Source organism: Balearica regulorum, chromosome 28 (genome assembly GCF_011004875.1).
Source record: "Balearica regulorum gibbericeps isolate bBalReg1 chromosome 28, bBalReg1.pri, whole genome shotgun sequence".
NCBI classification, from domain to species: domain Eukaryota; kingdom Metazoa; phylum Chordata; class Aves; order Gruiformes; family Gruidae; genus Balearica; species Balearica regulorum.
In genome coordinates this window covers 1,707,652-1,720,399 of record NC_046211.1, presented here as the reverse complement: position 1 = coordinate 1,720,399, position 12,748 = coordinate 1,707,652, and the positions used below count along the sequence as shown (strand labels likewise).

The window sequence follows — 12,748 nt, the reverse complement described above, 5'->3', positions numbered from 1 at the left end:
CATTGGGCACATTCACATGCAAATGTGCCATGGTGAAGAAAGACGTGATGGGAGGATCAGATCATAATAGAGTATTACATGAAACACAAGGTGCTGCTGATGTAGCTGACCTGGCGTCAGCAATAAACCCCACTCTATCCCTAATCCCCCCACTTAACTTACATGCCAGGGTCCTGAGCATCCTACAGAAGTGCTTTACAATCCTGTGTACAGACATCATGCCTGTCATTACATCCCTTTTACAAGCTGGTAAACAGAAGCACCAGGAGGTTGGGCAAAGGGAGAAGCTGTTCCACACACTCAGAATGACTCCCAAGTGCCCAGCATCTCGCAGTGCCCATGGGGGACATTTTGGGGCAAAAGTTCAGGAGCATACCTCAGCCTGGCCCTCTCCATGCCCATGTGTGACAGGGTGCATTTGGGGCGCTCTGATTAACAGCCATGCAGAGTAGAGGCACTCTTTGCTGTGTGGGGTGAAGACCCCTATGTGCATGGGCTGAACACAGACGTGGGCGGGGAGCAGAGAGATCAGGCGGCAGACTCCTATGTGAGGTGGAACATGTACAGAGGAGATGGAGGGCAGGAAAGGTACCAGGACACTCTCAGCTTCCTTGGCCATGTATCTGCAAGCGTGGTCCTCCCCGAGCCCTATTGAGGGCTGTGCCAGGAGAGGCTGGCCAAGCTGCAAAGGGAGCCAGGTGGCATGTGGCCACGCTCCCCACAGGCACAGGCACAGGCATGCTGGGCTCCACTGTCTCTGAGCACGTGGCTGGGCTGCCGCCGCAGAGTGTGGTGTGGTTGGGCATGGCAATTTTCTGCAAGATACCCATGACTCTTCCACGTAAGCAAATAAGGGATTAGGGAAACATTTATGTTTATTGGTGCTACAGTAGCACCTTGTCCTTTATGTAATAGTCCATCATGATCTGATCCTCCCATCACGTCTTTCTTTTCCAGAACACATGTTCTCGCCAAAATGCCTAATGAGGAGGTGTTTAATTGCCTCGACTCACATGAAATCAGTACCATGAAGCTTGTACGCTGGATTTGATGATTCCCTGGGGTTTCCGCCACCACCCCCTTGGCCGATGCCTCGGGCAGTCTGGGACATGTATAAAAGAGCTGAGGGCTTCACAGCCCTCTATCCAGCTTCCTCTGCTTGACTCTTCTGATCAACGGGGTAAGTCCAGCTCTTGGAAGCCTCTTGGGGATCTCTCCCTGCCTCCCTTCATACAGCCCCTTCTTCGCACCTTTGCCTAATCCCTGGTGCCTTTTCCAGGGCTCTCTGCCTGCCTGAAAGATGTCCTGCTCCAGCCTGTGCGTCCCTTCCTGTGGGGTGGCCGCCCCGGCCCCACTGGCTGACACCGTCAACGAGCCCTGCGTGCGGCAGTGCCCCGACTCCACGGTGGTGATCCAGCCCCCGGCCTCGGTGATCACCTTCCCCGGGCCCATCCTCAGCAACTTCCCGCAGCACAGCGTTGTTGGCTCGGCGGGAGTGCCCGGCGTTGCAGGGAGCTACGGTGGCACTTATGGAGGCCGTGGTGCTTTTGGAGGCCTTGGGGCCTATGGCGTGTATGGAGGCCTTGGGGGCTACGGAGCCCTTGGGGGCTATGGAGGCTATGGGCTTTATGGGGGCTACGGAGCCTTTGGGGGTTGTGGATATGGCGGCTGGGCCCGAGGCCACAGGTACCTCAGTGGCAGCTGTGGGCCCTGCTAAACCTCACGCTGGGTCTGGTCATTGATGAAGAAGAGCTCCGGAAAATGCCCTGGCACATCCCGACACAGCCACCGAAGGAAAGACATCCCTTTGGCATTGGTGGGCTCCAGCGCTTGGCTACCTCGTGCCTGCTTGGGGCCCAGCTCTGCCTTCCTCCTGCCCCGCTTCAGCATCCCTTCAGCACTCATTGCCCCCTGATGACAGAGACCCGCACTGGGTGCCTGATCCTGCGGCACGGCTGATGCTCGCTGTCGCTCTGCTCACTGCCGGGAGACGTGGGCTCCCCCCCACCAGCACTCTCCTCTTCTCCCATCTCCCTCCTCCCCTCAAACTGCAATAAAAGCTGTGTTGCACTGCAGTGCTGACCCATGGTTTTTCCTCATCCTTCCCTCTTCTTTCCAACTTCCCCCAAGCCTCAGGGCGGGTTGGTCTGCACTGCTTGAATCTCCCAGGGTGGTGCCCTTGGACCAGTTGGGCAGTTTGCTCAGGGTGATACAAGTGATGATGACAGTCCCAGCTGGGTGTTGCAGAGCACATCCCACTGAGCTTCCTCCGGTCTCCCACCAGCAATAAACACCATACCTTCCCAAAGCCCTCTTTGGTTACGTGAAAGTGCCCTAGGTGCCCGGCAGAAGCTCGTCCAAATCCTCTGCCAAACCAGCATGCCTGCCATTGCCCCCTTTCATTGGCTTCTTACTAGTCCCATTTGGAGGTGCAGGGACATGGGGAGACGACCGCTGCATGGACAGGGCTGCTGGCCGTGTCCCGCTGCCCAGCTAGAGGTGGGAGCCACTGGGAAGGGGTGAGACAGACACAGCCAGGTCTTCCCAAGTTTCCTTTCAGAGCCATGAAATGGCCACGGGTAGCCATCCAGTCACATGAAGCACAACGCTCTTTGAGCAGGAGGCTGGATTGCCTGCCTTCCTCAGGTCCCTCCCTTCCCCAAGCATCTTCTGACCGTGTGATCTGGGCACTGCAAGGTGGTCTTGGACAGGGACAGTTCTGGCCAGAGGTATCAGAAGGGCAGCGTGGCAGCGTGTTGGTCACTGCTGGGGAGCTCGAGGAAAGATGGGTCATCTGCAATTGTGAACACAGAGGATGGGAAAACAGGCAGCCAAATGGCAAGACGAGGGATTGGTTTTTACCATTGCCTGAAGGGGAGTTTGCAGGTCTTCTCTTCCCCTCCAGAACAATTCAAACTCTGCCCATCCCCACATCTGGCCAGGTCCCCCTGCACTGACTCTCAGCCATCCACCAGGTCCTGGCTCACGTGGTGTCCTCTGCACGTCTGCTGAGGGCACAGTGGTGGAAGGGGATTTTGGTGACCGTGGCTGCTGCGTCTGGGTGCTCCGGGGCGGTGTGGCAGCGTGGGCTTCTTTGTGGGCTGGTGTGCGAGGAAGAACACCAAAGGGCCGGCAAAGTCTGGTCGAGAGCACCGGCCTGTGGGCTCCTTCCTGGGCAGAGCTGTGTCCCCATGCGGTGGGTGTGTGACAGAGGGAATGCCAGGAAGGGCTTCTGCCTCAGCGGAGGAGGAAAAACGAGAGAAGGTACAGGGGTGCAGGAATGTGGTGGGGATGGAAGCATGGCAGCTGGGGAGGTGCTGGGGGTTGCTCACCCTCTCCCCTATTGACCCATGGCCTCCCAAGTGGCTCTGACCTGGGCCTTTGCCGTTGGAGTGACTTCGTTGGCATTGCAATCCCCGCAGCCCTGGGGCTGTAGGCAGCCCATGGGGAATGGCCAGAGTGGGCAGGAAACTCAGTGTGGGGCCCAACAGCTCTTTTAGGGCTGCAGGGTGCAGGAGCCCAAAGCGGGGAGAAGACAGGGAGGCCTAAGAGGGAGAAGCTGTTGTAGAAGGGGACGAGCACGGTGCTGGCTGCAGACGACCATCTGGTGGAGGGACGTGCTGCCAAGGGCAGAGAGGAGGGAGCGAGGCAGCTCCCGCAGTAGCCCCTGACAACGTCCTGTGTGAGAGCTGGCTGGGATGGACTAGGGATCCCAGCCTGCCAGTTGGGGTATTTGGGTGTGGAGGAAGAACCGAGAAAACCCAAGGGTCGACATTGCAGTGCAACACAGCTTTTATTGCAGTTTGAGGGGAGGAGGGAGATGGGAGAGGAGAGTGCTGGTGGGGGGCAGCCCACGTCTCCCGGCAGTGGGCAGAGCGACAGCGAGCATCAGCCGTGCCGCAGGATCAGGCACCCAGTGCGGGTCTCTGTCATCAGGGGGCAATGAGTGCTGAAGGGATGCTGAAGCGGGGCAGGAGGAAGGCAGAGCTGGGCCCCAAGCAGGCACGAGGTAGCCAAGCGCTGGAGCCCACCAATGCCAAAGGGATGTCTTTCCTTCGGTGGCTGTGTCGGGATGTGCCAGGGCATTTTCCGGAGCTCTTCTTCATCAATGACCAGACCCAGCGTGAGGTTTAGCAGGGCCCACAGCTGCCACTGAGGTACCTGTGGCCTCGGGCCCAGCCGCCATATCCACAACCCCCAAAGGCTCCGTAGCCCCCATAAAGCCCATAGCCTCCATAGCCCCCAAGGGCTCCGTAGCCCCCAAGGCCTCCATACACGCCATAGGCCCCAAGGCCTCCAAAAGCACCACGGCCTCCATAAGTGCCACCGTAGCTCCCTGCAACGCCGGGCACTCCCGCCGAGCCAACAACGCTGTGCTGCGGGAAGTTGCTGAGGATGGGCCCGGGGAAGGTGATCACCGAGGCCGGGGGCTGGATCACCACCGTGGAGTCGGGGCACTGCCGCACGCAGGGCTCGTTGACGGTGTCAGCCAGCGGGGCCGGGGCGGCCACCCCACAGGAAGGGACGCACAGGCTGGAGCAGGACATCTTTCAGGCAGGCAGAGAGTCCTGGAAAAGGCACCAGGGATTAGGCAAAGGTGCGAAGAAGGGGCTGTATGAAGGGAGGCAGGGAGAGATCCCCAAGAGGCTTCCAAGAGCTGGACTTACCCCGTTGATCAGAAGAGTCAAGCAGAGGAAGCTGGATAGAGGGCTGTGAAGCCCTCAGCTCTTTTATACATGTCCCAGACTGCCCGAGGCATCGGCCAAGGGGGTGGTGGCGGAAACCCCAGGGAATCATCAAATCCAGCATACAAGCTTCTTGACACTATCTTCATGTGACCTGAGACAATTAAACTCCTCTTCATTGGGCACATTCACATGCAAATGTGCCATGGTGAAGAAAGACGTGATGGGAGGATCAGATCATAATAGAGTATTACATGAAACACAAGGTGCTGCTGATGTAGCTGACCTGGCGTCAGCAATAAACCCCACTCTATCCCTAATCCCCCCACTTAACTTACATGCCAGGGTCCTGAGCATCCTACAGAAGTGCTTTACAATCCTGTGTACAGACATCATGCCTGTCATTACATCCCTTTTACAAGCTGGTAAACAGAAGCACCAGGAGGTTGGGCAAAGGGAGAAGCTGTTCCACACACTCAGAATGACTCCCAAGTGCCCAGCATCTCGCAGTGCCCATGGGGGACATTTTGGGGCAAAAGTTCAGGAGCATACCTCAGCCTGGCCCTCTCCATGCCCATGTGTGACAGGGTGCATTTGGGGCGCTCTGATTAACAGCCATGCAGAGTAGAGGCACTCTTTGCTGTGTGGGGTGAAGACCCCTATGTGCATGGGCTGAACACAGACGTGGGCGGGGAGCAGAGAGATCAGGCGGCAGACTCCTATGTGAGGTGGAACATGTACAGAGGAGATGGAGGGCAGGAAAGGTACCAGGACACTCTCAGCTTCCTTGGCCATGTATCTGCAAGCGTGGTCCTCCCCGAGCCCTATTGAGGGCTGTGCCAGGAGAGGCTGGCCAAGCTGCAAAGGGAGCCAGGTGGCATGTGGCCACGCTCCCCACAGGCACAGGCACAGGCATGCTGGGCTCCACTGTCTCTGAGCACGTGGCTGGGCTGCCGCCGCAGAGTGTGGTGTGGTTGGGCATGGCAATTTTCTGCAAGATACCCATGACTCTTCCACGTAAGCAAATAAGGGATTAGGGAAACATTTATGTTTATTGGTGCTACAGTAGCACCTTGTCCTTTATGTAATAGTCCATCATGATCTGATCCTCCCATCACGTCTTTCTTTTCCAGAACACATGTTCTCGCCAAAATGCCTAATGAGGAGGTGTTTAATTGCCTCGACTCACATGAAATCAGTACCATGAAGCTTGTACGCTGGATTTGATGATTCCCTGGGGTTTCCGCCACCACCCCCTTGGCCGATGCCTCGGGCAGTCTGGGACATGTATAAAAGAGCTGAGGGCTTCACAGCCCTCTATCCAGCTTCCTCTGCTTGACTCTTCTGATCAACGGGGTAAGTCCAGCTCTTGGAAGCCTCTTGGGGATCTCTCCCTGCCTCCCTTCATACAGCCCCTTCTTCGCACCTTTGCCTAATCCCTGGTGCCTTTTCCAGGGCTCTCTGCCTGCCTGAAAGATGTCCTGCTCCAGCCTGTGCGTCCCTTCCTGTGGGGTGGCCGCCCCGGCCCCACTGGCTGACACCGTCAACGAGCCCTGCGTGCGGCAGTGCCCCGACTCCACGGTGGTGATCCAGCCCCCGGCCTCGGTGATCACCTTCCCCGGGCCCATCCTCAGCAACTTCCCGCAGCACAGCGTTGTTGGCTCGGCGGGAGTGCCCGGCGTTGCAGGGAGCTACGGTGGCACTTATGGAGGCCGTGGTGCTTTTGGAGGCCTTGGGGCCTATGGCGTGTATGGAGGCCTTGGGGGCTACGGAGCCCTTGGGGGCTATGGAGGCTATGGGCTTTATGGGGGCTACGGAGCCTTTGGGGGTTGTGGATATGGCGGCTGGGCCCGAGGCCACAGGTACCTCAGTGGCAGCTGTGGGCCCTGCTAAACCTCACGCTGGGTCTGGTCATTGATGAAGAAGAGCTCCGGAAAATGCCCTGGCACATCCCGACACAGCCACCGAAGGAAAGACATCCCTTTGGCATTGGTGGGCTCCAGCGCTTGGCTACCTCGTGCCTGCTTGGGGCCCAGCTCTGCCTTCCTCCTGCCCCGCTTCAGCATCCCTTCAGCACTCATTGCCCCCTGATGACAGAGACCCGCACTGGGTGCCTGATCCTGCGGCACGGCTGATGCTCGCTGTCGCTCTGCTCACTGCCGGGAGACGTGGGCTCCCCCCCACCAGCACTCTCCTCTTCTCCCATCTCCCTCCTCCCCTCAAACTGCAATAAAAGCTGTGTTGCACTGCAGTGCTGACCCATGGTTTTTCCTCATCCTTCCCTCTTCTTTCCAACTTCCCCCAAGCCTCAGGGCGGGTTGGTCTGCACTGCTTGAATCTCCCAGGGTGGTGCCCTTGGACCAGTTGGGCAGTTTGCTCAGGGTGATACAAGTGATGATGACAGTCCCAGCTGGGTGTTGCAGAGCACATCCCACTGAGCTTCCTCCGGTCTCCCACCAGCAATAAACACCATACCTTCCCAAAGCCCTCTTTGGTTACGTGAAAGTGCCCTAGGTGCCCGGCAGAAGCTCGTCCAAATCCTCTGCCAAACCAGCATGCCTGCCATTGCCCCCTTTCATTGGCTTCTTACTAGTCCCATTTGGAGGTGCAGGGACATGGGGAGACGACCGCTGCATGGACAGGGCTGCTGGCCGTGTCCCGCTGCCCAGCTAGAGGTGGGAGCCACTGGGAAGGGGTGAGACAGACACAGCCAGGTCTTCCCAAGTTTCCTTTCAGAGCCATGAAATGGCCACGGGTAGCCATCCAGTCACATGAAGCACAACGCTCTTTGAGCAGGAGGCTGGATTGCCTGCCTTCCTCAGGTCCCTCCCTTCCCCAAGCATCTTCTGACCGTGTGATCTGGGCACTGCAAGGTGGTCTTGGACAGGGACAGTTCCGGCCAGAGGTATCAGAAGGGCAGCGTGGCAGCGTGTTGGTCACTGCTGGGGAGCTCGAGGAAAGATGGGTCATCTGCAATTGTGAACACAGAGGATGGGAAAACAGGCAGCCAAATGGCAAGACGAGGGATTGGTTTTTACCATTGCCTGAAGGGGAGTTTGCAGGTCTTCTCTTCCCCTCCAGAACAATTCAATCTCTGCCCATCCCCACATCTGGCCAGGTCCCCCTGCACTGACTCTCAGCCATCCACCAGGTCCTGGCTCACGTGGTGTCCTCTGCACGTCTGCTGAGGGCACAGTGGTGGAAGGGGATTTTGGTGACCGTGGCTGCTGCGTCTGGGTGCTCCGGGGCGGTGTGGCAGCGTGGGCTTCTTTGTGGGCTGGTGTGCGAGGAAGAACACCAAAGGGCCGGCAAAGTCTGGTCGAGAGCACCGGCCTGTGGGCTCCTTCCTGGGCAGAGCTGTGTCCCCATGCGGTGGGTGTGTGACAGAGGGAATGCCAGGAAGGGCTTCTGCCTCAGCGGAGGAGGAAAAACGAGAGAAGGTACAGGGGTGCAGGAATGTGGTGGGGATGGAAGCATGGCAGCTGGGGAGGTGCTGGGGGTTGCTCACCCTCTCCCCTATTGACCCATGGCCTCCCAAGTGGCTCTGACCTGGGCCTTTGCCGTTGGAGTGACTTCGTTGGCATTGCAATCCCCGCAGCCCTGGGGCTGTAGGCAGCCCATGGGGAATGGCCAGAGTGGGCAGGAAACTCAGTGTGGGGCCCAACAGCTCTTTTAGGGCTGCAGGGTGCAGGAGTCCAAAGCGGGGAGAAGACAGGGAGGCCTAAGAGGGAGAAGCTGTTGTAGAAGGGGACGAGCACGGTGCTGGCTGCAGACGACCATCTGGTGGAGGGACGTGCTGCCAAGGGCAGAGAGGAGGGAGCGAGGCAGCTCCCGCAGTAGCCCCTGACAACGTCCTGTGTGAGAGCTGGCTGGGATGGACTAGGGATCCCAGCCTGCCAGTAGGGGTATTTGGGTGTGGAGGAAGAACCGAGAAAACCCAAGGGTCGACATTGCAGTGCAACACAGCTTTTATTGCAGTTTGAGGGGAGGAGGGAGATGGGAGAAGAGGAGAGTGCTGGTGGGGGGCAGCCCACGTCTCCCGGCAGTGAGCAGAGCGACAGCGAGCATCAGCCGTGCCGCAGGATCAGGCACCCAGTGCGGGTCTCTGTCATCAGGGGGCAATGAGTGCTGAAGGGATGCTGAAGCGGGGCAGGAGGAAGGCAGAGCTGGGCCCCAAGCAGGCACGAGGTAGCCAAGCGCTGGAGCCCACCAATGCCAAAGGGATGTCTTTCCTTCGGTGGCTGTGTCGGGATGTGCCAGGGCATTTTCCGGAGCTCTTCTTCATCAATGACCGGACCCAGCGTGAGGTTTAGCAGGGCCCACAGCTGCCACTGAGGTACCTGTGGCCTCGGGCCCAGCCGCCATATCCACAACCCCCAAAGGCTCCGTAGCCCCCATAAAGCCCATAGCCTCCATAGCCCCCAAGGGCTCCGTAGCCCCCAAGGCCTCCATACACGCCATAGGCCCCAAGGCCTCCAAAAGCACCACGGCCTCCATAAGTGCCACCGTAGCTCCCTGCAACGCCGGGCACTCCCGCCGAGCCAACAACGCTGTGCTGCGGGAAGTTGCTGAGGATGGGCCCGGGGAAGGTGATCACCGAGGCCGGGGGCTGGATCACCACCGTGGAGTCGGGGCACTGCCGCACGCAGGGCTCGTTGACGGTGTCAGCCAGCGGGGCCGGGGCGGCCACCCCACAGGAAGGGACGCACAGGCTGGAGCAGGACATCTTTCAGGCAGGCAGAGAGTCCTGGAAAAGGCACCAGGGATTAGGCAAAGGTGCGAAGAAGGGGCTGTATGAAGGGAGGCAGGGAGAGATCCCCAAGAGGCTTCCAAGAGCTGGACTTACCCCGTTGATCAGAAGAGTCAAGCAGAGGAAGCTGGATAGAGGGCTGTGAAGCCCTCAGCTCTTTTATACATGTCCCAGACTGCCCGAGGCATCGGCCAAGGGGGTGGTGGCGGAAACCCCAGGGAATCATCAAATCCAGCGTACAAGCTTCATGGTACTGATTTCATGTGAGTCGAGGCAATTAAACACCTCCTCATTAGGCATTTTGGCGAGAACATGTGTTCTGGAAAAGAAAGACGTGATGGGAGGATCAGATCATGATGGACTATTACATAAAGGACAAGGTGCTACTGTAGCACCAATAAACATAAATGTTTCCCTAATCCCTTATTTGCTTACGTGGAAGAGTCATGGGTATCTTGCAGAAAATTGCCATGCCCAACCACACCACACTCTGCGGCGGCAGCCCAGCCACGTGCTCAGAGACAGTGGAGCCCAGCATGCCTGTGCCTGTGCCTGTGGGGAGCGTGGCCACATGCCACCTGGCTCCCTTTGCAGCTTGGCCAGCCTCTCCTGGCACAGCCCTCAATAGGGCTCGGGGAGGACCACGCTTGCAGATACATGGCCAAGGAAGCTGAGAGTGTCCTGGTACCTTTCCTGCCCTCCATCTCCTCTGTACATGTTCCACCTCACATAGGAGTCTGCCGCCTGATCTCTCTGCTCCCCGCCCACGTCTGTGTTCAGCCCACGCACATAGGGGTCTTCACCCCACACAGCAAAGAGTGCCTCTACTCTGCATGGCTGTTAATCAGAGCGCCCCAAATGCACCCTGTCACACATGGGCATGGAGAGGGCCAGGCTGAGGTATGCTCCTGAACTTTTGCCCCAAAATGTCCCCCATGGGCACTGCGAGATGCTGGGCACTTGGGAGTCATTCTGAGTGTGTGGAACAGCTTCTCCCTTTGCCCAACCTCCTGGTGCTTCTGTTTACCAGCTTGTAAAAGGGATGTAATGACAGGCATGATGTCTGTACACAGGATTGTAAAGCACTTCTGTAGGATGCTCAGGACCCTGGCATGTAAGTTAAGTGGGGGGATTAGGGATAGAGTGGGGTTTATTGCTGACGCCAGGTCAGCTACATCAGCAGCACCTTGTGTTTCATGTAATACTCTATTATGATCTGATCCTCCCATCACGTCTTTCTTCACCATGGCACATTTGCATGTCAATGTGCCCAATGAAGAGGAGTTTAATTGTCTCAGGTCACATGAAGATAGTGTCAAGAAGCTTGTATGCTGGATTTGATGATTCCCTGGGATTTCTGCCACCACCCCCTTGGCCGATGCCTCGGGCAGTCTGGGACATGTATAAAAGAGCTGAGGGCTTCACAGCCCTCTATCCAGCTTCCTCTGCTTGACTCTTCTGATCAACGGGGTAAGTCCAGCTCTTGGAAGCCTCTTGAGGATCTCTCCCTGCCTCCCTTCATACAGCCCCTTCTTCGCACCTTTGCCTAATCCCTGGTGCCTTTTCCAGGGCTCTCTGCCTGCCTGAAAGATGTCCTGCTCCAGCCTGTGCGTCCCTTCCTGTGGGGTGGCCACCCCGGCCCCACTGGCTGACACCGTCAACGAGCCCTGCGTGCGGCAGTGCCCCGACTCCACGGTGGTGATCCAGCCCCCGGCCTCGGTGATCACCTTCCCCGGGCCCATCCTCAGCAACTTCCCGCAGCACAGCGTTGTTGGCTCGGCGGGAGTGCCCGGCGTTGCAGGGAGCTACGGTGGCACTTATGGAGGCCGTGGTGCTTTTGGAGGCCTTGGGGCCTATGGCGTGTATGGAGGCCTTGGGGGCTACGGAGCCCTTGGGGGCTATGGAGGCTATGGGCTTTATGGGGGCTACGGAGCCTTTGGGGGTTGTGGATATGGCGGCTGGGCCCGAGGCCACAGGTACCTCAGTGGCAGCTGTGGGCCCTGCTAAACCCCAAATATCCGTGCAGTTCAGTGCTGCACCTGCCCTGGCTCTCCACAGGCTGCACCTCTTGTCTTCTACCACCAGAAGCAGGACAAAGCTTCCAACCGCTCTTTAGGCTGTGCCAAACAGCTTCTTGAGCTTGGTGGTCCTTGCTTATTTGCACAGAGTATCCTTGCAGATCTTCTGCTGGAGGCTGTAGGGTTTCCAGTACTGTCTCCAAAAGCTCCCCACTACCTGCGGTAGAACGAAGCTGTACTCGTCCTCGGATGAGCCTCCCCTGCTCTGCCCGGCTCTGAGACTCCCACCCTGCAATAGGAAGGGGGAATCTTTGGGCTGGAGCCCTGGGTTGTGCCTTGCTGCCGCCTTATGATTGTTGTGTTGCCAATTCATTGTTTCTGTGTTGTTTTGTTTCCCGCTGTCACTGTCCATTGCATTTTCCATCCACATTAAAGAATCCGCATTGCATCAATAATTTGACTTCCAGTTCTTTTGTATGAGTTTGCTCTTCTGATTTTCCAGATTGGCTAGGGATATTTTGATAATGCATCTCAAGCCACAGGGTTAAATATCAAATGGCACGTGGGTTAGTGAACAGGGCTTGCGAGAGGTTCAACAGCTTGTCATAGACAACCTTGTGTTGTAGCACACAACAGATACAAACAAGCTATTAGCCACCTTGCAAGGTACGGCTTTTGATGGAAAAAAATATCAGTGCATTTATTTATTACTTTGTGGTCCTTTCCTCAAGCAGGACTAGGCAATAACTTCACAGTTTTCCATGCTGGATAGTCTGAGAAGTTCAAAGCACTTCTCAGACGCTCGTAACTATTTTACATATTTTTAGTGTGTTATTACTCTATTAAAAGCTTACTGCTCTTGTTAGGTGCTTGGTTATTGAATAATAGTCATTTCAAAAGTACATGTTGAGACATTTCAATATATGCTTTAGTCAGAATGTGATTTTATAGCCTTCAAATGTTTCATTCAAATGTGGCTCTATACAACCAACCGCGATAGACCTTACGATTAGTTACTTTGCCTTCTCATCCCAGAAATTTGAATTTCTTTCCAGTTTTATCTTAAGATTTCCTGGAGTGGAAGAAACATATATGTGTGTGGCATTCCACAAATTTCTAACTTTCTCTTTTAACTAGGTCCCTTGTTAAAGCAGCTAAGTCTGTAGAACTACCGAGATATTACCAATTATTTTAAGCTAACATTGTCTCTTGCTTGTGCACTCTGAAACACTTACTATGTTCCTGGTTTTACTCAGTAATTTATTCATAACTTTCCAGATTTTATTTCATAGCTT

The 12,748-nt window shown here is 56.6% G+C and overlaps 5 protein-coding genes across 5 annotated transcripts; 3 read left to right on the top strand and 2 right to left on the bottom strand.

The window, feature by feature from the left end:
- Positions 1-1,300: 1,300 nt before the first annotated feature.
- On the top strand, positions 1,301-1,717 carry LOC142598452 (claw keratin-like). The gene has a single exon (XM_075737066.1). The coding sequence runs from the start codon at positions 1,301-1,303 to the stop codon at positions 1,715-1,717; it is 417 nt and encodes a 138-aa protein (XP_075593181.1).
- Positions 1,718-4,130: 2,413 nt separating this feature from the next.
- On the bottom strand, positions 4,131-4,547 carry LOC142598455 (claw keratin-like). Its single transcript, XM_075737069.1, has one exon. It carries the CDS (start codon positions 4,545-4,547, stop codon positions 4,131-4,133), a length of 417 nt encoding a protein of 138 aa, XP_075593184.1.
- Positions 4,548-6,161: 1,614 nt separating this feature from the next.
- LOC142598451 (claw keratin-like) lies at positions 6,162-6,578 on the top strand. Its single transcript, XM_075737065.1, has one exon. It carries the CDS (start codon positions 6,162-6,164, stop codon positions 6,576-6,578), a length of 417 nt encoding a protein of 138 aa, XP_075593180.1.
- Positions 6,579-8,994: 2,416 nt separating this feature from the next.
- Positions 8,995-9,411, bottom strand: LOC104629433 (claw keratin). Its single transcript, XM_010311760.2, has one exon. It carries the CDS (start codon positions 9,409-9,411, stop codon positions 8,995-8,997), a length of 417 nt encoding a protein of 138 aa, XP_010310062.2.
- Positions 9,412-11,025: 1,614 nt separating this feature from the next.
- On the top strand, positions 11,026-11,442 carry LOC142598449 (claw keratin-like). Its single transcript, XM_075737063.1, has one exon. It carries the CDS (start codon positions 11,026-11,028, stop codon positions 11,440-11,442), a length of 417 nt encoding a protein of 138 aa, XP_075593178.1.
- Positions 11,443-12,748: the final 1,306 nt, after the last annotated feature.